Consider the following 25,245-nt stretch of genomic DNA (forward strand, 5'->3'; position numbering starts at 1 on the left):
TTCAGGTTTAAGTCACAGTTTGGTGTAAAGGCCTGGAAATTTTCAGCCAATTCAGTTTGACCCTATTCTCAAATATGCTTTTATCTATGGAATAATTTGGGCCTTCTACTGTTTCTGTTTTTTCCTCCATTATCATATCTACCATAAATACACTATCAATATGATAAGGAATTCATAATCACAGAATTACTAACTCAGGTTACTAAAAAATGATTATCCTTATATACTTAAAAATACTACAGGGTCCTTAAGATAAGAAATGTACCTAAAAATCGTCTTAGCTTACTTCCTACCTGGTAGCCCCTGTACAAACTGTACAATATTCACACCTTCATAAAGTTATATAATTCCTATTTTATTTCTTTTTTAATGCCCAATTGTGACCCTGTTAATTATGGCTATTTTCCTTGTTGGTTGGAAGTCAACCTCTTCATTTTTGATATTATGGGATAAGCAATGGTTACTTAACTAGTGGTTTTAATACTAGTAAACAAGACTATTAAATTCTATATTTGGTAGTTCCCTTTTGGCACTTCCATGTTCCTCATCTGCCATATCCAATCCATAATACGCATCTATCTCCTAAAAAGCTTTGAAAGCATTCTTTGCATTTTTTTCTATATTTATTCCATGAAACACCTGATGTGTTTGATCCCATCTCTACCACCTCCCCTCCACCCTGCCACCTATGTACACCCTCTCTTCCTTTAAATCCAAACTCTACTGTGCTTAAAGTGGAATATTTTAGAAATGTAGATCTGTTTGTACCACCTCAACATTTCATCTATCAGTGTTTCCCATCAGTTTCAGTATGAAAACCAAAATTCTTAAGTTGGCCTGGAACTCCCTGTAAAATCTGATTACTGTGAGTTGATTTTCTTTTCTAGCTTCTGGTATTTTGTCTATTCTGCTCTTTTTCTGCAGTTCTCTTGAAAAAGCCATATTCCTTTCAATGTCAGAACATGTTTTACTTACTACAGTAACCATAAACTCAGGTCTGAAACAGTGTCTCTCTTTTTGTTTTTAATCTACTAAATTTAAATAATATAATAAATCTTCCCATTTTAATGATACGCAGAATCTCTTAAGTTTTGGAGTATTTCTCCCGTCTCCATTACCTGTTGCAGGAGGGTTGGGTGCAGATGTCAGAAAGAAATTCTCAGGGATATAATTATATATAATCTTTATTTACTCTTTTTCTCTGACATTCCCTGACAGCAGCTCAGAAAACTGCTATTCTTGTCTGTTTTATTCTCTTCTGTATCCCTAATAACTAAAAACAGAGCATAACATAAAGCCTAAAATGAAGTTATTTGTTGAGTAAGGAAAAGTGTTTATGTTTATCAATTTAAGCTAAATCCACACCTCTTCTACAATTAGTCTGTTTCTATATTTGTGTATAAAATTATAGCCTTTTCCTAGTGGGTCACTATCCCAACTTGCCTATAAATTAGTCTTGAAATAAGTTTCATTCTTCAATACAATGTCATAGATTAGCTCTACTTTTTCTAGGAACAAGACTCACAAAAGACTTATTTTTATTTATGGTAAGTGTAGCTACATTAAATTAAAGTCCAGGAAAATAACGTTAACAGGGTAACAGTAAAGACTACTGCATAATCAGAGAATTAACACATGACATAAGTGTAGTCAAACTCATTTTGAAAATGGTCTACCCAACAAAAATTTTTAGGCCAAACACTACATATCAGATTTTCACTGCTGAAAATCTTTGATAGCCTGCTGGTGTAAATATTTTTACCGTATTGCAATTTGATTTAAAAAAATAAAAAAAAATCATTATGAGTGAATTCCTTCTAGTGAATTCTTTGTTCCAACAGATATCTAAAACTCAGGGGAAGCATACAGATACTAAGACTTTCTTCAGGGACCATCTTTCTCAGTACTACATGGGACCTTTCTGGAAGGACATATGAATCACAAATGTTTCCATTTCAAATACTCATTGTCCATTAGCTAAACTGTCTAAGACTTCATCATTTTCAGAGTATACCTTAATACATAATATGAATACCTTGTTCCCTATTTTCTAAAGAGTGGTTTTCTAAGGAGTTAAGCTGACATTTCCAGCAATTGCAATGACATTTCCTTTCTCAAAAAAGACTAAGTATTTTTTAAACAATTTAAGAATTTATTGCACATCATACCATACTAAAAATAATTATGCTTGGGGGGAGGGTATAGCTCAGTAGTAGAGCCTATGCTTAGCATGCATGAGGTCCTAGGTTCAATCCCGACTACCTACATTAATAAATAAATACCTAATTATGCACCACCCAATTAAAAAAATGATGCTTAATAATTCACTTCCTCAATATGATATATGTAAAAATAGGAATTCTAAACATTAAACCAAATTAGCACCATTTTTTTGTTTTATAGTTTTAATTTGGAACTATATAGATGTTTTACAAATCAAAGCCAAAATTAATAAAAATAAAAGCACACTCTAACAAATGAACAAAACTGCTTATTAAGTTGGTTTCATTGCAACAGAGAAATAAAAGTTACTTGCAGTGATTTCATAACAAAATTTCAATTTATTTTATCCCTGATGGCATATATTCTAAAGACAAAACTATAAACCTTATTTATATCTTTAAATCATATTCTATAGTCTTGTTAGCAGTAAAATTGATACTGTTTTTTAAAGTGATTTAATATATATATACTCATATATATATACACATGTGTAAATGTATATAAATTAGCACTAATTTTGATCTAAATGATTTTCCTTATAATTAATTTATAAATTATAATCTTTGTCATATGGTACATATGAGGGAGATACGTTATGCTTTGTTTCTATTTTTAAGCACACAACACTTTTCCTGAAGTTCAGCAGCTCAAAATAACGACCAATTGCTTCATTATTTTGTCACCATGTATGAGATATCCAACATTTTGAATAAATCATTTATTTCACAGATCCAAATGATAATACTAGAATAAACTAGATAACTGACATTTTGTTCTATGAATGTCTCCCAAGACTCAGACACAATACGGCTCCTATTTAAATATTTTCCTAAAGGTCTCTGAAAGTATGGTTCTGCCTACTTGTTGCCTCAATCGCCCACACTGTCAGATACATGCAAAAGATAGTATGATCTATCTTATGAAGATTCTAGTTAGCTGCAAGTGGTAGAAATTTTATCATAGGTTTTGTTATATTTCAACTGTATCACTATTTATATAAGAAGTTAATGTACAACTCTCCCAATGTAACTGCTATTGTTTTAACTCCTTTATATTTATATTACTAACAGAAGGCATAAAATAATATGAATTACTAATAAATTTGTTAAGAACTTGTCTTTAAAACAGGGAGGTAACAATTTAATACGATAATGTTTAAATCCATGAAGAACAATCCCAAAATTATGAATAAATGGTACTTATGGAAAGTTACTACACATAAAAGCAACCAGAATACTGAAAAATTGTTGTAAAAAAATTTTAAGCACTCTAAAAATTAACCTAAGGCTTGTAACAATTCAAGGAGTGTTTATTTGAAAAAAACTGGTTTAATGTAATTAAGAACAATTGTTTGTGATGGACTATGTTGTCCCTATTTCCTTCTCCCTCTTTTCAGACGTAGAATAGCTTTATCAGAAAGCTCTGTCCCCGGAGAACTGTTAATATTTTAACTGTCTTTGCCCTGACTCAGAGCTTCTCAGTGAGAAGAGCCACCCCCCTGGGAATTTATAAAAGGGAAAATAAGGAGCAATTGTTTAACATAGTAACTGCTCCAAGAAGAAGTGAGACCAGTTAGTGCAAACAAAAGTCTGTCGAGAAAACATCTCATGTGGTGAATGAGATATTCATAGGGGGCAAACATCTAACAAATTTCCGGAGACTTAGAAGATCACATGCATATAGGCTGTGTTCATGCTCTCTGACTTACAGCCCTCTGCAAGCAAGAAGTGAAGGCTAAGGCAGAGTTGTAGATTGCAAGAATCTTCCATGTGTGCCCAAGTACACAGAGCCTCTCAGGAAATGTCAAAGATATATTAGTTTAAGGCATTTAAAGAAACTGCCATCCAATCATTAGTCAAGTACTGAGCTAACTGAGCAGACTTCAGTGGTCAAACACAACAGGGGAGAGTGACTTTAAAAATTAAACTAACCAAACAGTAATCCCCACAACAAATAGCCACAACAGACCCACTAGGGAAGAGAGTCTGATTTCCAGAGTACACACTATATTTCTAGTCAAATGATTCTGTCCAGTTTTCAACAAGAAGTTGTAAGATATGCAAAGAAACGATAAAGTATGGCACATAAACACGTGGGGGAAAAAAAGCAGTCAACAGAAACAGTATCTGAGAAAGCCCAGATATTTGACTTTTTAAAGCAGTTATTGCACAAATGCTCAAAAAACTAAAAGAAATGCTACATAAAGGACTAAAGATAAGCATGTGAATGATTTCTGACCAAATAGAAAATAGCAATAAAGAGACAGAAAATTAAAAAGAATCAAATAAAAATTCTGGGTTGAAACATACAACTAAAATGAAAATTTAAGGAAGGCTTAGTAGCAGATTTAAGTTGGCAAAAGAAAGAATTAGTGACCTTAAAGATAGGTCAACTGAAATTATTCAATACGAGGATCAGAAAGAAAAAAGATTGTATCACATAAGCAAATGAATTAATGTAAAACATAATGGGAATAGAGAGATAATAAGATGGGAAGAATATTTGAAGAAATAATGGAGAAAAATATCTTCATGGATTTTATTAAAAAACATTCATCTACACATATACCCAGATACATCACAAATTGTCAAAAGCCTAAAACAAAGACAGAAACTTGAAAAAACAAGAGAAAAGCAACTCATTGTTACCTAAGAGATCTTCAGTTAGGTTAACTGCTGAGTTCTTATCAGAAACCATGGAGGACAAAAGCAGTGGTAAAATGTATTGAAAGAGTTAGACTATCAACCAAGAATTCTCCATCTTTCAAACATATCTTTCAAAAATAAAGGAGAAATTGCTATATTCCTAGATAAACCAAAGCAAGAGACTTTGTCACTTGTCTCACAGGAATACTAAAGGAATTCCTTCAGATTGAGAAAAATGACATTAAAAAGTAAATCAAATCCACATAAAGAAATAGAAAGTGTCACTAAAGTTAATTATATACATAATACAAAATACAGTATAAATGTATTTTTGTTTGTAATACTTTTATTCTATTTGAATTTAAAAACAACTGCATAAAGCAATAATTATAAAACTGTTTTGATGGGCTTACAATGTATGAAGATGTATGACAATAGTAGAATAAAGGACAGTAGAGAGAGTGGACTTTTATTGAAGGATGTCTTTGTAAACTACTGAAAATAAGCTGGTTTTAATCTTAACTAAATGACTTCAGTATGTTGATTTAATCTACAAACACTAAAATAAATACTCAAAAATAGAGTAAGATAAAAACAAAGGAATTAAAATATACATTTAACACAAAAGAAACCAGTAATGGAAGCCTAGAGGAATGATAAAAGGCATATAAAAATCAAATAACAAACTGGTAGACAAATGATGGCTTCTAAGTAGTTACATTAAACATCATTAAACACTCTAAAAAGCAAAGTTTGGCAGAATAAATTTTAAAAAATTATCCAACTATATGCTGTCTAAAAGAGACAAATAGGGTGAATGTAAAAGAATAGAAAAATATATTCCATGCAAACAGTAACAGAAAGAGAGCTAGAATGTCTATGCTAATATCAGACAAAATAGACTTTAAGACAAAAAATATTACTAGAGAGAAAGGACATTTTGTAATGATAAAAGGCCCAATGCATCAGGAGGCTTAAAGATTATTAATATGTATGCAGGTAACAACAGAGGCCAAAACTACAGGAAGCAAAAACTGACAGAAGTGAAGGGGAAAACGAGCAATTCAACAATATTTGGCGACTTTAATGGCCCATTTTCAATAATGCATAGACTAAACAGGCCAAAGATGAGTAAGGAAATAGAAGACTTGAACAATACTATATACCAATTAGACTTGATAGACTTGTATGGAACACTTTCTGCAATGACAGAAGATATAAACCATTCCAGAGATAAACCCTTATATTTATGATTCATTGATTTTCATGGAGGATAACAAAGAAAGAATGATCTTTTCAAAAATGGTGCTGGTACAACTGGCTATCCACATTTCACAGAATGAAGCTTGATTACTATTTCACACTATACACAAAGTTAATGCAAAATGAGTCACAGATCTAAATGTAAGACTAAAACTACAAAACTCTTAGAGGAAAGTGGGAGTTTAAATATAGACTTTGGGTTAGGCATTAGCTTGTTACATATGATACCAAAGACACAAGCACTTGTATCTAGATTATATAAAAATATTCCTAAAAACTCAACAATAAGAGAGGAGGGTGTAGCTCAGTGGTAGAGCATGCGCTTAGCATGCACAAGGTCCTGGGTTCAATTCCCATTACCTCCACTAAATATATATATTCATACTTGAACACTGCACACATGAAATACATTCCTTTCCACAAATCTGCCTCAAAAATCAATTAGTTTTCTTAGCAAATTCGGAAGGATCTCAAATTTCTTTCTATTATCTAACAATGAGTTCTCACAACAAAGAATCGTTAACGTCACAGTAGAAGCGGACTACATTGTCACGGTGATCTGATCGCTTTGTCTCTACTACTGTATTAGCAGGATTTCTGACTTTCAGACTGGTGAATTTCAGCCATTCTGGCCACTGTCCAGAGACAATTCAGTCGCTTATTGTGAGTAGCTGGATGCTACAATCCAAGTCACAGAAATAATACATAGCTGATATATTAGATTGCAGTAAACTGAAAACATTAAATGACTACTTAACCTCTGGAATGATTGACATCTGATAATCTTTAGAGAAACAAATAAAAAGAACTCTAGTATACTAATATTTCACATGTCCCTAAACAAGGCTAACTGTAATATTTTGATTTTCTTTTGATACAAGTAACACACAGCTTTTTAATATATTGGCATTAGTCATTTAGTTTTCATAATTGTTTTTGTATTAAATTAAAATTTTTTTTCACTTTAAATTCATAATGTTGATCTTCAACCTTGTGGAAAAGTTTAAACTACTTCTGTTTAAAAATATAATGGTAGTAATATTTTTCGCATAATGCATATTTCACCTATCTAAAGTTGTATATATATGTTTAGTTATTTTTCACATAAACAGTTATCTTGCTTACTAGTATTCAGTGGACATTGGGGCCTAACAGAAAAACCAAAACCAAAACCAAAACCAAAACCAAATTCCAAAAAAACAAAGTCACACTTTTCTGGTGTCAGCATGGATGCTTTTCTGAAAAAGTCAGTGATGTGTGTCAGAGGACAAGATAGAATCCTCCCACCCGAATTTTATTTTCCTTTTTGAAGTGACATCTATTCTTTGGAATTTCTAATACTTCAATGTGCTAGGGGCAACCTCTTTTATTGAGAGACCATTAAGTGTTTTTCTTTATGAAACAGTACCTCCTGACTCCCATTTTGCAACTTACCCTTTTGTACTTGAGCTACTCTTTTTTAGCAAAGATTCAGGCATCCAAATACATGGCATTTACAAATAGCATTCGGACAACTCATCAGGACAATCATATATTAGATATAAAACCTAGTGTAAAATTATTGCTTTTCTTATTTAAGATTCTACAAATTAAGTTTGTGAGAAGATATTTGTAATGAAATAGATCAGCTCTTATTATTTGCTCTTATCCCTTCAGAGGCCCACGGCTAGGGATCTTATGTATGTATTAGGCATAGAGCTCATTCCACAAGCTCAGTTGTGAAAGGAACATGACTTGTTTTGCCACTGCTGCCACTGATGGGGCAAAAACTTAGTTTCTTTACTGACATTTTCCCGATTTTTCAGAGGATGGGGATAGTCTAGATAGTTTTTCTTCTTGTCATTATCAGCATTTGAGAATATTTTCTGCTACTATTTTGGTCATCCTTCCTAGAAGCTTTAAAAAGAATACAAACTACTTGAATGACAGAAAAAAAAAAAGAAGAAATAAAAGGATAAAAAAGCAAAACAATATAGGCACTATGTTGAAAGTGATTCCACCATATATATTATCTGATTTGTTCCCCTCAACAACCCCTTTTGATATATTATCCACAATTTCCAGGTGAAGAAACAAACTTGAAGAGATTAATTTGCTTGAAACCAAACAGAAAAGAAAAAAAGAGGCAAAAACCAATCAGAAAGAAATGATACAAATTTGATCTTACTACAAAGCTTCTCTGTTTTGTAATTCACACATAATCATTGTTTCTTGGAAGAATAATTTTGAAATGAAGGTACTATTTAAAAGAATATCTCATTAGAACATCTGTTCATGTTTCAATAGGTTACATTTGACAAACATATTTGAATGTAGGGATTTCATCTATAACACAGTTATTTGACATATAATTTTACATTTAACTAGGAGGTAAGAGAAAAGTAATGGCCTTTATCTTGATGTAAAACTATATTAATCACTGATGCAGAAACTCATAGAAAATCCACACCAGACTTGGCTTTTATCCATTTCAAGGTTACATACATTTTTCATCCTTTCTACAACCTTTTCTTCATAATAATAATAATAATAATAATAATACAGTAATAATAAAAGAACTTTCACTTCTTTAAAGGTGGTATATTTGAAATTTATGGCTTATAAGATACTTATAACAAATACTGCAAAATATTAAAGCATTCCCTCTAATTGCAGAATGTCACTTTTTTAACAAAGAAGATCTATCTGGCATATAAATACTGCTTTTATACTCCCAAAGCTACTCAGCTTTATTCCAAACCTCCATTTCTTACTCACAACGGAATGTTTAAGCTATCAGAATGACTGGGTGAATTAGGACTGAATATTATTCCAGTGACTAAAGCAAATTTAGAAGAAGATTTAATCTGAAGTTCACATTAAATATTAAATATTTTAGTCATCATTCACAGTTGGGCTTACAAATATTGGCTTTTTCAAAAAGTCTCTACTTTCATCACATTCTGATTCCCAAATCTAACACTTCCCCATGCACAGAAAATAAAATATCTCTAGATAGGAATATCCTCAAATTTCCCTCATTAAGTCAACAAACAACTTGCCATTTATTAGTCCTCTACTCTCTTTTGCTAAAAGAGGGAATTTATATTTGTTAACTACACTCCCTTAAACATTTCACAGTCAGCTCCCCTACCCTTCAAAAGATTGTCAAGTGAAATTTTGATTAGCATTTCACTAAATAGGTAAATCAATTTAGGATAACTTTTTTTTTTATAGAACTGAGTTTTCCAATTCAAGAATATGGTATAACCCACCATTAAATAAGTCTTTTAAAATTTCTCTTATTGACACTGTATAGTTTTTTGAACAGACAACTTAGACATCTTTAATTTAGATTTTCTGTGAATAATTAGTGTTTTACTTCTTCCTTTCCAGTCCTTAAATCTTGTTCCAGTTTCTATTGCTGTGTAAAAAAATTACCGTTTTTTCCTAAGTCCAAGATGTCTCTCTTATATATATGGCTGAGAGCTGATGCTAGCTGTCAAATGTGATCTCAGCTGGGCGAATACCTATACATGCCTTCTCCAACATGGTAGTCTCAGGGTAGAGAGGAATCTCTATTTCTTCCTCCCCAGGGTAGACAGGAATCTCAAGATCTCTAACATGACAGCCAGGTATTCCAAGCACAAATGGTCCATCAACAAACTGGAAGCTACATTGCTTTTTGAGTTCTAGCCTCAAATCATGCAGCATTGTTTCTCTCTCATTCTATTGTTTACACAGCAGTAGCAAGCCTGCCCAGATTTAAGTGTGGGGGACACAGACTTGACTTCTTATTCAGAGGAATATCAAGTCATTTGTTGTTGTGTTTAAGATCATCTCAGTCTACAATCTGGCCCCAATCTGCTCCGACAATCAAAATGCACTCACTCTCTAATGACTCCACAGAAGTCTCCATTATTGTATTATTAGTCTCAGATGTGATGCCCGCAATCTTGGCATTTAAATCAACTGCTCTTGAAAATGACGTCACTCATATATAGTTTCTCGAGTAAAAATCATTCCCGTGGTTCTGGACACCATGAACTATAGAGATAAGTTATCTACTCCCCCTCAACCCCACCTCAACACACACAACATACAAGATGGGATCAACAGTAAATAACCACAAAAAGCAAACCTGCTAAGAAGTGGAGTGAAGAGCTTCCTGCGCACGGTGAGACTCACTGACTCGGTGACACGGGCAGTAGCAGAGGCCTCTTCGAATGACGGCGGCAGCGGAAGGTCTGGCGCCCCTGCTTCTGTCCCGCGCAGCACGGAGTTGGGTGTGAGGCGGCAGGAGACAGCTGCGTCCCACGCAGTACAGTCGTGTGTGAGGCGGGAGGAGACATGCTGGCTGCAGACATAACACAGGCACACATGAAAGACAGCCGTGTAGTTAGACTTGATGGTGTGGGCACTAGGGAGCCATTTCCATTTCTTGAGCAGAAGCGGACCTATCCTCAGAGGGTGAGGTGAAGATGAACAGATGGGGTTCAGAAGATGGCCAGAGGGACACTGGGGAGGGGTGCTGGTTGGTCTGGGACCCCACAACCAGCTCTGCTTTGCCATTGGCAGCCGAAGTGGATCTGGGGGCTTGGTGGGTGTGGAGCCATCCTGCTGGTGAGCTGTGACAGGGACAATCTTAACTGTGATGACCAGGATAACGGAGCACGTGCACTGCCTGCAAGGTGAAGGGGGCAACGGGGCAGCTTTTGTTCCTGGATTTTCAGCATCGCTGCTCAGCCACCCTGCAGGGATTCTGACTCACATGAGCAGCTCTGAAGGCAGAGCTCTGGGCCAGAGTTTCAGCTCCTGATACACCGTGATGTTCCGTCAAACCTACCTCAGACTGGCAGCTGGTCCTCCCCAACATCCCCAGTGCCACCAGGCACACACAAAAGGGCAGAGCTCTGGACATGAGCTGACTCCCCTGTCTCCCCCTCTAGGGGAGTGGAGAATGCTGACATGACTGAAGCGCCTACTGTGAGCCAGGCCCTTTCCCAAAACTCCCTGACCATTCAAGCCAGAGGGCAGCATTTCCTCACTTCAGAGGTGAGGATGCTAAGGCCCCTGGAGGCACTCCGTCAGTCTGCAGCAGATCCAAGCTTTCCTATTCCAGCAACAAATCTGGCCTCCTCCCCGAGTGCTCTTGGCCCTAAGGATCACAGGGACTGAGGAGGGTGGTCAGAGGGGTCCTCAGTTTCTCCCCCCACTTTTGGCCAAGATCCAAGCAATTGCCTGCGGCGAACATCATTGCTGGGGCTTGGCACATGGGGCCTAATAACCACAGGATTTAGGGGCTCCCAGGACTGAGGGGCGTGTGGCCCCTACAAGATCCTGAACCTTCTGGCTGAGATGAGCACATCAGAGCCACAGAGCTGAGGGACCCACAGCAGGAGGGAATGTCCATGTCGAGAGCCGGGGGACAAGGGGCTTTGCTGCATCTGCCTGGAATTGCTTTCTCATCACCCGCATCTTCAACCTCACCTCTGGCAGGTACTGGGTGCCTGCTGTGGGCTGGGCACCATGACAGGCATGTCACGTGGTTCTTTCATCCTCATAGCCTGAAATCAACCCTTTGGAAATGTTATCATCCCCACTCTATAGCTGAGAAAACTGAGGCCCAGTGAGAACAGCAACTGAATTCAAGGGATGTCCTCACCGGTTGGGTTCTGAATCCCAGCGCAGGCTGCCTGACTCCTGACCTCTGCACTGACTCCCTCTGCTAACAGGAGCTGGGGGTCCTCGGGCAGCTCCTGTGGGATCAGTCTTCTATGTGGATTGTTTCAGAGCTGCACGCCCATCCTCTGAAGTGGGGACCTGTGTGGTCCCCACTTTGCAGGTGAGGAAACTGAGGCAGCTCAGAAAGGTGAAGGGCCTTGGCCAAGATCACAGAACCCACATTTCCTGGGCTCAAGTTGAAGCTTATCTGAATCCCACCGTGAAGAGAGAATCCCTAAAGCCTGCACCGTCCAAACCCCTCATCTTATGGCTGGTGAAGTTGAGCCCCAAAGGGGAGCGGAGGCTCACCCAGGCCCCACAGTGGTCATCGGCAGCAACGGGACGCAGGTCTCAGTGGAGTCCCTCACATATAGTTTCCATTTTACAGATGGGCCAATTGAGGTGTGGAAAAATAAATGGCACAGAGAAGGCTAAAGGGAGAGTCAGGGTGGTAAGCACAACTTTGGCGCACAGAGCTTCCTGAGACCCCTTCCCCTCCCTGCCAGATCCCCCAAGACCTGGTCGGGGGCAGGGCTCCTAGCTTCAGCCAGCCTGACCCTGGGCCCGCCTCTGCAAGTTCAGATTTTCTACCATTCCTGCCCTGAGCCCCTGCCCCTGGCCTGTGCAGTGCGCTACCTCACCTCTGTTAGCTGGTGGGGGGGGTGTCTCGGCCAAGAGCGGTGTGAAATTGGTACTGTATGCCTTAAACTTATAATACAGTGCTGCATGTCAATTAACTCTCAATAAAACTGGAAAAAATAAATTGCGACTTGGGAGACAGATTTGGGTAAAACTGAGTGTTTCAAGGACGGAGTCAGGGGCTTATAAAGACAAAAAGCCAAGAGGCTGTCAAAAGTTGCCTGATGAGAATTGTGACTGACACTGACGTGAGCCAGTCAGGAAACATGTGTCCTTAAGGAATCACAGCTTATTTCAGGGTGGGGGCTTAGTAAGGGGCTGAAGTTTCTGGCAGGTGTTCCGGATGACTTCATTAGGGCAATAAATGCTCACGGGGCCGGATCCTCTGTGGGCTGAGATGTGCGTAAGGCACACTCGAGCAATGCAGACTCCATTTTCATTTTTCTTTCACAAAGGCAGTCTTCTGCTGCCGGGAGCAGTGACCCCAGCTCAGCCTGGAGGACATTCAGGTGAGCTTCAGCTCAATGGCTAGTGCTGGAGGAAGAGCAGCGTTTGCCATGGATCTCTTCCCTGCAGGCGCGGCAGCGCCCACGCCAGCTGTGAATGAGCACACCTACCTGTGCTCAGGCTTGAGCTGGGGTGGGGGCGGGGAGTGGTCCTCCACCATTCTAGGCTCATCTGGCTGGTCTAAGAATTAACCTGACATGAGGCAGACTAACAGGAGAAAAATAAACAAAAATTGAATAACACGTGTACTTCCCGTATATACCCATGGGAGACAGCCAGGGTAAACTGAGTGAACTCACCAAGAAGGCTGCAGCCCTCACCTTCAACATCCTCTTCAGCTAAAGACTTCTTTAAAGAGGAAGCTGCAGGCAGCGGTCAGTTACAGAGGTCAGTTACATGGAATGCCTGGAGGAATGAGAAGTTCAGTTAGACAAGGGCTGGAAAGGTGTCACTTTGGTTTAGACATGGGAGTCATCAGTGACTCGCTGCGTGGGAATGGAGGAAGGGAAGACACACCAGAGTGGGTGGGGACAGACTGCTGGTGGGGATGCAGGCAAATCCTTCAGGAAGTTTGTCGTCAGAAGTAAGACTGGTTCACGTGAGAGGGAAAAAACAGAGGGAGATGTTTACAGAGAGGGAAATTTGAAATCATCACTGAGAAGGAAAAAGGTGCAAGTTAACTAAATAAAAGTAGCAGGATCGCTGGGCAGTGTGTGACTTTCTTCAGCAGCACTTAGATGCCTGGGGGGATGTAAGGGGGAAGAGTGATAATCAGTCTGTTGTGCAGTTGGGAGTTTTGCCAAGTAAGCACACTGAAAAAAAAGAAAAGGGAATAAAGGATCTAAGTAGGAGTTATTAAAAATTTAGCTCCTGGAAATTGTTGAGAAGGAGAGCATTTCCTTTACCATCTTACATTCAGTGATTGGGAACCTGCAAATTAGATTAACTAAAGCAGATTACTGTGAGAAAAAATTTACGTATGAATACATACAGGAGTTCACAAAGCAACGAGATTTGAAGGGGTGGCTAGAAGTGGGGGCTTATATGCAATTTAATAAGTGACAGGAAAAGGAGAAAGGCATTTTCTGAAAAACAAATGACTTCTTGGTGAGAGGGGAGAGAAAGGGCACTTATGGTAGAACAAGTGACATTTAGGGAAAACAGAGAACGCCTTAGGAGAATGTATGGGAGAGATGACAGGTTTGTGACAATGTCCGTTTGAGTCTGGTGCTCGGAACTTGCCTCTAATTTTAAGACTGTTTCCAAAAAGTAAATAAATAGAGAAAATGAAAAGCCTGAGGCAGATTTTGTTTCTCCATGAGGAAATATCTGTGAATCAGTGTTTAAAGTAACATATAGAAGAAAGCTTGATGGCACTGCAACGATTGTCGTGATCCATCAGAACACTGAAACAGCCACAGCAGATCCAAACGCTGTCCGTCTAAATCTTTAGGTCTATAGACAGTGATTAACGCTGGAAAATTCAAAAAAGCTACCAATCAACACGGCTCAATATCAACGACAAGTTTGGTGGGTGGCTGGGTGCTGTTTAAACAGCTGGCATCCGGGCTCAGTTTGAGGATGTAATACTCCAAAGTGCTGGGTTTTATTCCCAAAATCTGCTTAAAGTCAATGAGATGCAAAGAAACGTGGTTTAAAATACTACATCAATTTTAATCACGCACATAGAATGCAAGAGTATTTTCCCTTAAGAAACAGTGTCAGTATCTTACATGACGGGAAGTAACTAAACGATAGGCCAACAGCCCAGCAGCTAAACGTTTACTGTTTATCTTGCAGATCATATACTTATTCTTCAAAATCTCCACGTATTTCTTCACGCGCTTTCGAAACCGGATCTGGACTTAGACTTGACTCGTCCATCAAGGCTACGAGAGCGTCTGTGACAATGTGATTCAAGTTCAGTAGTAGCTGGAAAGAAAATGAAAGAATTAGATTCTTTACTGAAAATACTTCATAGGTAACTAAATGTCAGTTTATTTTTTAAGAAAAGCTGAGACTCATTCTAAGTTTTAACAAGAATGAAAAATACCTACATACGATTACAACACAAAATACAAGATTACTACTCTAGACTTTGCCCAGGGCTGCACGTTGAATTAACTGCTCTTGTGGCTAAGGATCAGAGCCCCTGGTTTTCTCATTCTTCATTCATTTACTCAGCAGCCATGTACTAAGGCACTGTGACAAGCACTGGAACCACAAGATGAAGATGACAGAGTCCACCCTGAAACATCATGTACCGTAAACTGGAAAAATAGATGAACAGGCAATTTCGGTACAGAGACATAAACGCCATGACAGGTATAAAAGAGGGCACAGTTGGAACACTCAGAAGGGACGTCCAGCTTTGTGTCAATACTGTCCCCTCTTTGGTGGCCGTGATGTGTAAGCAGGTACCTGAAGGAGGAGGAGAAAGTGTGGGAGGGAGAGGCAAGAAGCAAAGAGCAGAGGCAGGAAGGGCGCCCGCGGAGCTGGACGCAGTCTGACCAGTCGCTGGAGCCAAGGGGCCGAGCAGGGGAGTAAAGAGAGACGGCTGAAGACACTGGCAAGAGCCAAATCGATGTGGGTGTTTTTCTTCCACGCTAAGGAATTTGGAATTTTTCCTGAGGGCAAAAGGTTAACCCCTGACACAGTGAATGACAGGAAATTAATTGTCATCCACCAGGGGACAGGTACATGAACTGCGGTTGCTTGAGTCTGGGTTTTTGGCCTCAGTCACTACCAAACTCGAGAAGCTGATGACCTCCATGCTTTCTGAGAACAGGTCCGTGTGCGGATGACAGGCCCACGGGGACAGCAGGAGAGGAAGGGCACAGCCAGAAATAGAGAGAGAACACAGACTTCCTGAGACTTTTTTTTAAAGCTATGGATCGTGATGAATAAATGAGGAATAAGTACACTTATCATTATGAGTGAAATTATGCTTTCACATTTTTCATTAGATGTGTGTAAGAAAAAAATTCAACATACTATCTGTTATTCAAACAATAGAAAGAGGTGCCATTTACTGTTTACAGTGTATTTCGGAAATCAAGGTCTAAATTTAATTCAGAAATGTTGGCAACATACCTTTCTTTAACTCTCTATCTGTATTCTTCTCCAACTTCTTCCGCATCTGAAATAAGTCAAATATTATTTTTAATGTGTAAGTTAAACAAGAAACACTATCATAGGAATGACAGCTAGCTTATGAAATGTGGCCTTTAAATAAATACTTTTAGAGACTTGACCTAACTTGGGGATTGCTTAAATAGAAAAAGTAATCACAGGAATAAAATAAAATAAATTCCTACTTACTTTGATTTTAGATAATAGAGAACATATGTATGTAAGGCTATTTAGATTCCCCTGATGGAAAGCACAGTAAATCCTGCCCTGTCGGATACACATAATCTCAGAGGGCGATGCCCGATCTTATCAGCACAAAGAGTTTAAACAATTCAAGTCATGTTCTACACTGAATGCATTACTCTGCAGTTCTCAGAAAAACTGCCCTTTATAAAAGTTTAGTTTTTTTTAACATTAATGGATTTTTCCTTAAAATGAGCTTTCCATTCCTGCACTTTCAGAAAACTAAAATTTTAAGGTCTGTTCTTGCTCATGTTTTTAGCACAGAATCCGTAGATGCATAAAATGAAGAAAAGGGTTCTGTTATAATGTCAAGTGAAAATTCCACTGGCAAATGAGTTAAGCAAATGTATTTTGCTCTCTGTATATGACTAAAATATTTATATCAGAAAATCTGCTTGAAGAAAAGAAAAGGAGAGGCTAGCGCCAGTTTCAAAAGTTGGTTTCTCATTCACAACTTCCTAGAGTTAGAAATAAGGAAAACAATACGTAATTCTTTAAATGTAGCTTTGTTTCCATTCTAGAAATTAGGGCCAACTTTTTGAAACTTGACTTCATTAGTTACGTATTTAATGATGAAATGTGTGGGGACATTTCAAACTTACAAATGTCCCCACCTAGAGTGTTCTTTTAAAAATCTTTCTTATAGAAGTCACCCGCTCACTAAACAGGGTCTGAACTAGTACACCAGACATGATAAACACTGTGGGGATAACAGCGACACGAGAGCCAAGGCCTTTGTAAACGTTAGGTGCAAAGACAAAATTTGGGGCTACCATTTGCCAGTATTTTCAGAGACTGTTTTCCGTAACACTGTCTGACAAGAGCAGTCTACAGAGGCCTTCTGCCATCAACAACGTGACAACAGTGCCAGGTGGGTCCTGTGAAGTGAAAAACGCCTGACAGATGAAGGGAGAAGACTTTACTGAAATAAATTCATATAACCGTTAGTAAACACTATGCAAAATGTAGATCACACTTTCACATGAGCTGAATGTAAGATTACTATCTTTTCCTCTGCAAAGCTACTTTCCTAAACAGGTACTTCTGGGACCTTTATGTTTATTTCTAGGTGAGGACCCCCATGTCCAGATGGTGGAAGTAGTCTGAAGTCCAACATTAATAAGGAGAAGGCACCTGCAGTTTTACTTAAACTTTTCCATTTAACAAAGACACAGAAAGGTGAGAAAATTATACACAGGAAGACAATGTATCAGCAAGTTTTAATTCTAATGATTTTTAATTAGGAGGATTCTCTCCTAACTGGCAGTTTGCAGACTATGTCCCATAGAAATGGAAGGTCCCACTGGGGACACTGCAGGATTGAGGTAAAAACTGAGGTCACAGGCTGAAAGATAATGCTGCCCTCTCTTTCCGAGATCAATTTGATAAAAACACACTTGCCACACACGTATACACACACGTTCATTTCCAAAGTGAATATATTTTCAGATTATTGATACTTTTCAGTTAAAACTTGGTACCATTCTTATTTTAAACGTTATAAAAATAAGTACAATTCCAGAAATGTAATAAAATCAAGTCATTTAACTGCTTTGATTCATTATCCTGTTGTAAATAGGTTAATGTATGAAGGAAATGACACTTGTCAGTTTGTAACTATTAAATGCACGTATTCTGCTGCAGAGAAACGAAATGAGAAAGCATTTGTTGATCAAGGAACTAAAAAATTAAGTACAGAGAAAAAACTGAGTGAAAGAAAAAGAACTGGAAGAAGTTGGGTGACTGTCTTTCAAAAGATAACATGCTTCCTCATTTGTGCATTCAGACAAAATGAAATGAGGCCAGGAGGGAGTCCACAGGGCAGAGAGCTGATAGCAGAAACCAGGTTACTGAACTCTGCCTCTGCCTTATGAGAGGTGAGCTTAACTACTGTGACAGTTTGATTAGAATTAAAATTCAGAGTGGATGTGCCCTGCCTTGGAAGCCTATTTTTAAAAGAAACGTGACCAGATTCTGCTGAGAAGCAGTGCTGTGTCATGTAAAGTTAAAGTCTTAGGAATGTTAATCACTTTAGCTCTGGTGCACTGCTATAATCCCATTTAGAAAAAGGGCTGCTAAACTGAATGGACATTTGAGAAATTTAAAAATTAGTTAAATAAATCATTAGAAAATGTTTGAAAGTGTCAGTAATACACCAAAAGTCCAAAATCAATGAGTGTAAAATTTAGTCTTCCTATTTTAAATAGATTTGAAGGACATTTATTAACTATTGTGGCCATGCTTCATGTCAGGCGCACCAATACTTAAAAACTCTTGAACATAAAAAAAATCTTTAAAACAGAAATTTTGTCTGTTATAATATTGTCTGGAATCCATTTTTAAGTTTTCAGTTCTCACAAAAAAATTCTACGTGCAAGAAAACCTTAACAGTGATGTATCTGCTCAGGCTAATTTTAACTTTTTGTATTTTATAGTAATATAATTAAATAACACAATTGAGTAAAGCTGTAAAATTGCTCCTGACATGTAGGACAAAACATCCCAGAAATAAACTAGAATGTGAAATCTGAGGGTAAAAATTAGCAAAACAGATAATGGGGTCCATCTGTTACCACTACAACGATGTCACGTGACAAGGCTGTACTTCATGCAGCAGTAAGAAAGGCGATAAACCCAAGTGTTACGAACTGGAAAAAACTTGCTTCGACAACCAGCACCACTGAAATCACAGACTTAGAGCAACACTTTGGTCAAGTTAGAAAAAAACTGCTGAGTAAGCTGGAACTTCACAATAGGAACAGTCCAAAAATGTTAAAACCTTGCACATAAAGGAGAATGTTAAAGTCAATCCCAATGCCATTTTTAACATTTTGCTTTCTAGAGCCATAGCTGAAAAGCTATGGAAGTCTGATGTTTTGTTAAGCCCCATGCAAAAACCCATCCCTTCCTGTCATTTTAAACAGTATGTTCACACCTCTCATAGCATTACTTTATGTTTTCCCAGCAGAAACAATTACATCCCTAGCAATTCTACAAGGCACCTTCTTTCTCTAAGTCTGACTAAGAAATCTGTAAGCAGTAACTGCACGGTAACTCCTGTGAGGCACCCGGCAGCGCTGAGGGAGACGTTTCTCTGCGCCCGGACAGAGCGGGGCTTGTGAACCTCCCTGCTAAACCCAGCATGATTCGGCCCCACGGCCCCACAGAAGAACTACGTGTACCTCGGAACTACAATGCTGAGTTTAAAATAAATCATCTTCCAGTGTATCTAGAAGTACTAAAACATAGACACCTCTTTCCCCCGAAAACATTAAAGGAGAAAACTGTCCTCAGGAACTTTCTCTTGCATTGCTTTTGCACTCACACTCTTCCACCATCATCCTGCAAAGTGACACACTGTCGATTTTCTGGTGACAACTAATGAAAACATTTCGAGTTTGCATCATGCTTAGCCACTGGCGTAAGTGTTAGCCATGCATTTTTTTTTTTTAACACCACGCAGTCCGGTTTCATGACTCTGAAGCACTTAGACTCAATTTACCCACAACACTGTCTATGAAACCTGAGCTTTTTTCTTCTTTGATTTATTATGACATAAAGCCAAGTGAGAAGAAACAGGTTGAGACCTCACTTAACAAGGGCCCGTGCTACCCTTCTCTGCAACAAGATGATCATGAAAACACCATCACACCAGAAACCAACGCACACCGCTTTAAATGGCTATTTTAACAATGATACACAATGAAAACTGGTTGTAATTTAAAGACTCCCTATCGTTGCCACCTCAGTATTCCTGCAGGTGAGGGCGAGACAGACACATAAGTGAACTTCATTTTAAAAATTTAAGTATTTGCTTTACTTAACTACATATTTAGAAATGTTCTACAACTGCTCAGTAAGACATTTTATAACAATTCAAATAACAATGCTGTAAGTAAAATAGCAATTAAGGATGTACTCTTACAGAAGAAAACAATAAAAATTTTAAACTTAAAAACGGAACTTAACGTTTTTAGTGTTACAAGTTAATTGAATTCATAAAAAGAATTTATCTTGGATTCCTTTAAATAAAAAACATCCGTATGTGGTTAAGTAGCTCAATGCCAATCATTTACTTATGCTTAGGGGTAGAAAAACTGGGGTGCAGCAAAACTTGAAAATTACTATCAACCAATGCCAAACGGAAATCAATCAGAAACTAAGCCAAACATTGGAAAGTGGATCTCTAGTTGTTTGGCAGTAATACTTAACTTCTAAAATAGAATTTAAAATGGAGCTTTTTAAGGAATTTAAAGTTTATCAGTTTAGTTGCATTTATTGAATAAAGTTAACGACAGGTATCTCTTGAAAATTACAAGCCCAGGGACTTAAAAAAATTACAAAATTTCTGTCTCCTTTCTTTATTAGCACAATTAATTATGGCTTTTACTTAGCGTGCGTAAGTCAAATAAACAACTCAGAATTTCATCAAATTAAAAACAAGAGTTATATCAGAAATCTGAAACCCAAGGAAAAAAAGGCAATGTAACTAACCCGGAACAAGGGATCGCTCAAGTTAGTCGAAGGGTCTGAAACAGTCTTGAAGCGCCTTCTTCGAGTAGGACTGCCTTTGGCCTCCGCGCTAGTACCAGCAGCAGAAGGCGGTTCGCCAACAGGTCTTGTAGGAACAAAGCGGGGGAAAGAGCTCTTGTGCTGCTTCTCCAGCTGAAGCTTAGAGCTCATCTCGGCCAGCCTCTCATTAACCCTGCGAGGATCGCAGAACAGATTTCATTCATTTCATTTTCTTCCTAAGTGATGTGTATTTTTAAAATTGCTATAATAGTAAACAGATTGTCCCATTAAACTGCGTTTTGACACCAAAAATACGTCAGCGAAGATCTACTGTAAACAATTACAGTTTAAAACTGTCCTAAAGAAGGACGTACGTGTCTGGGGGGGCCCTTAATAACAAGTACTTCAAAGTGGGGAGAGTCAGAGATGGAGACGCCCCCACAGAGGACCCCCACTGCCTTCTGCACTGGCTGCATCTAGACATACTCACCCTCAGTACACCAGTTTAGAAATAAAAAATAAACCATCCCTCAAAGCCACTGTCAAGCATTTGCTTTCACCCCCCTTACATACACATTTCACTCATTACCCGGGAGAAATCAAGCATGCGGCACTGAGCAACAGTTTAGAGCCACCACCTCTGGGGGGCACCAGGCGGCAGAGGAGATGGTGGGAAAGAACCACAACAGCGCCAGGAGCAATTTCAAGTGTCCCCCGATTTCCCAAAGCTCACTTTGTTACTTCGCTTTTACCAGAGGCCTACATCAGCACCTGCTTTCCATAACCAAACAAAATCTCAAGCGGATTTTCACTTTTACGGAAAAAAAGCAAAAAGCCAGAATAGCTCTGGGTGTTTGTTTTAGCCCGAGCCATCAGAGGGGCAACGAGCACCCCGAGCAGCGAGAGGGGCCCCACCGAGCTCCTTCCCCAGAACCACCCTCAGTGTCCCGGCATCACGCCGCCACGGCTTTGGGCTGTGTCTGTGAGCGCCTGTGCTTTATGCATATTTATTTCATACATCCACCAGCAAGATGTGTCCTAACTGCCTCTTTGCTTTACACCGACAACTTTCATAGGAACGCTCTACTTTTGGAGAGCGGGGAGACCTGTAGCTTGTAACACTGCTACTCAGGCACTGGAGGTGGGACCCGCCCTTTCTGTCTTCCACACACCCCCTCGGGCAGGCCACCATATTCTTCTTAGCCACTATGTGAACCACTATGCTGCCCTTCACCCCTATGTGAATTTCCCCCTATTCCCCAAGCATGCCTTTATGTAGCGGAGACAAACTTAGAAGGGTACAGTACTTCGTCTCAGGGTGCATACGAGCGGTGACACCAAATATCACAGTCAAGAAAGTAAATTCACCAAACACCAGCATGGGGCCCCTTGGGTTTACGTTGCGCTCTTCCAAAACACAGTCAATTTTTAACTCATTAACATTTCTATTTATGGGAATTCCAGCTAGAAATTTTGTGATAATATGGCTGTCTAAATTACAAAGTTTGCAAAACCCTTAGCTTAAAGACTAAATCAGGTTAAATATATGCAAATATAAAAAATAAAGTCATGTAAAAGCAACAAAAGGCAGGGAGATGCAAACTGCCCTGGACTGACATTTTAAAGGAGAGTTCATTTGCTAACATCATTCCCCAAAATTACACTATCTAGTTAGCTCTCACTTGCTACTCACCTCATGAACCTGGCTCAATAAAAATGATGCCTTAGAGGCAAATGAACGACCTAAATTATTTTCTATAATTCTACGTTTTGACTTACGAGGTTAGCTGACTTGCCAAAGACTTTCTATTTTCCAGCTCTTCCAGGTACAGTTGCTTGTACTGTTCCAATCTGTTTTCATTAGAATCATTTCTTAGTTCAGGTTCCAGATCTTTAACTCTCTGTTCCGTTTGACTGACTGAAGCACGTCTGCACTCTCTTAACACGTTTTCTTGAAGTGCTGCTTGTGCCTAAAGCACATTAAAAGGATACAATTATAAAAATAATTATAACCTGAGTAATTGCAGTCTGTTTGTACCCTTTAGTTTTCAGTCAATGACTCAGAGAGTAATTTTAAGTGTGAGAAAAAAGCTGAATGTTAAACTACTTATCATCAATGTCAAGTGAATTAAACCTGAATTACAAAATTAAAGTTGAATCACTCTTATATTAGTACTCATGTAATGTGATAGTTCAAAGAATAATAGGATCAACTTCAAATTTTATAAATTGAACAATACAACTTAAGAGTAATCCCAGAGTGTGGCACAGCATTTACATCACAATATATTCTTTTCCTCCTAGTAGTCTGGATTTACACCAATTGGTCTTAAAAATGATTCTCTAGTGAGAATTGTTCTGAAAGATCAATTTAGTGATAGTGATGATGGAAACTGAATTATTTAAAGGGAGTAACAAATGCGGCCTTCCTTCCAGAAATCTACAAAACAAACTGCTATATGGAAGTAGAGGAAACACATAAAATGTACACATCTGAACTGTAATTCTCAGCGAAGTGAGTTAGAGCACGTTACAGATCAGTGTCTCACCTGTAAAAACTGGCTGATTTCTTTCAGTTTTTCTACTATATCATGTCTTCCTTGCTTTTCAGTTTCCCGTTTGTACTGCATAGCTCGCCTGAGCTCTTTCAGTGCTTCTACTTCATCCCGTCTTGCTTGCTCTTCAGTCTCCCGTTTGTCCTGCTCCACTTGACTGTGTTCCACTGCGTTCGTTTCGAGGTGACGTCTGAGGGTTACTACTTCTTCCTCCAACTTCTTCTTCTCCTCCTCTAGTGCTTCACGTTTCCTTTGCATCTCTGTCATAGGTAGTAACTCCTTTAGAAGAAGCTGAGTTTCTGCACTTAGATGGAGAAGTACTGAAGATGCAGATTCCTCTTTTGCTGGAAGATCAGCATTCTGCATGAAAAAGGTAAAATTGTTTGGTAATGAGGTTAGCAGACTGAGAACAGCCTAACTCTAACCCAGCATCAAAGGTTGAAATAAATTCAGTTACAATAAAATGGTATATCTACCTTGTGGAATGGAGAAACTCAAATTACTCAGAAAATCAAGAAAAGAAGTTCAAACCACCAAGAGTCACAAAAATACACTGTTTACTGTCATCATCTTTGTTATACATTTGTACTTGATTTTACACTCTTATTTTTCTGTAATTGTTCCATGTCTTTCCTACATAAAGTGGACTATAAGGCACCTCTTAGTAGAAAGTCTCTTACCCCTTCCTTCCCGAAGTCTTAACTCTTCATGATTTTTAAAGTTTTAGGGAGATCATATTGAGTTACTTAGGGCTGAATTAATAAATGCCTCCCAAAACAAGACTTTGAAAAAAAGACTGCAATTAATACATCTTACAAATATGGATTCTAATGCCATAAGCCTTTCTCCGAACTACAAATATTTTATGCTAGTTTGAACTGCATTCCAAGGAGCAATGAATGATTCACAGAGTTAAGGAGAAATCCATCTCCTAGTGCAGTGGTTTAGTAAGATGACCCATATGTTCTTCTAAACAAACAAACAAACAAACAAAAAAGCCTTCATTCTTATAATCCTTTGTGGCTCTCCACAAAACAAGAGAACATACTCAGCAAAAACAAACAAAAAAACTTGCTGGAATTTCAGTGACACTGACGTGGGAAGAACTGCTTTCCTTCAGATAGAAGGATTGTTTGCTGCGACAAGGCAGGCGGAGGTGGTGGTTGTAAAACATCTCTACAAATTCCTTGACACTTCCCCTGCGACATTCCCTCCCCTGAAGTATGTACTGGCCTCAGTCAACTGGTTTCTAGGGGACAGAACGTGGGGGCACTGCTGTGTGATTTCTAAGGCTAAATGGCCTCTTTCACTCCATAGAGATGCTCACCCTTAGAACCCAGCCACCACGTTGTGAAGCCCAGGCCACCTACTGAATGTACACGCAGCTGTCCCAGCTGATGACCCCAGGGAATGCCCTTAACCAAAGCCAGCTCCAACTTCCAGACATGTGCATGAACAAGCCCTTAGATTATTTTAGTGCCCTCTTGATGCCAAGTGGAGAAGAAATGAGCTGGCTCCACTGAGCCTTGTCTAAACACAGATTTGGGAACCAAGCAAATGCTGTTTTGAGTCACCAGGTTTTGAGGCAGTTTATTATATAAATTATTAGCAATAAATAACTGGCACAGCTATTGATGTTAAAAATGGGGCACAGCCATTAAAAAAGAACCCGAAATGTGGGGATGCCTTTGCACCCGGAGGTAGACGAAACCTGAGCAGATGCAGAGAAGAGTAAGAGTGAAAACCCAAAGTGTCCCCGAGACTGTGAGTGGAAGCCTGAGGGCCCCTGAAGGGCTGAGAGTGAAGGCTTCTAGGCCAGGGAA

General features: G+C 38.7%; 1 protein-coding gene across 20 annotated transcripts in view; it reads right to left on the minus strand.

The window, feature by feature from the left end:
* Window positions 1–25,245, minus strand: part of LOC107035045 (ankyrin repeat domain-containing protein 26-like) — a 139,397-nt gene that overhangs the window by 15,602 nt on the left and 98,550 nt on the right. For 18 of the 20 annotated variants that reach the window (XM_072960728.1, XM_072960734.1, XM_072960733.1 and 15 more), the window contains 5 exons: window positions 23,417–23,782; window positions 22,647–22,837; window positions 20,850–21,060; window positions 16,074–16,119; window positions 14,634–14,912 (listed from right to left, as the gene is read on the minus strand). In XM_072960728.1, the coding sequence (XP_072816829.1) occupies window positions 14,818–14,912; window positions 16,074–16,119; window positions 20,850–21,060; window positions 22,647–22,837; window positions 23,417–23,782 (909 nt within the window). In that variant the 3' untranslated portion in view covers window positions 14,634–14,817. Of the gene's footprint in view, window positions 1–10,251; window positions 10,468–13,279; window positions 13,386–14,633; window positions 14,913–16,073; window positions 16,120–20,849; window positions 21,061–22,646; window positions 22,838–23,416; window positions 23,783–25,245 lie in introns of those variants that run through there. The other 2 variants (XR_012072435.1, XR_012072436.1) reach the window with 2 other exon arrangements.

The sequence above is a fragment of the Vicugna pacos genome, chromosome 5 (genome assembly GCF_048564905.1).
Source record: "Vicugna pacos chromosome 5, VicPac4, whole genome shotgun sequence".
NCBI classification, from domain to species: Eukaryota; Metazoa; Chordata; class Mammalia; order Artiodactyla; family Camelidae; genus Vicugna; species Vicugna pacos.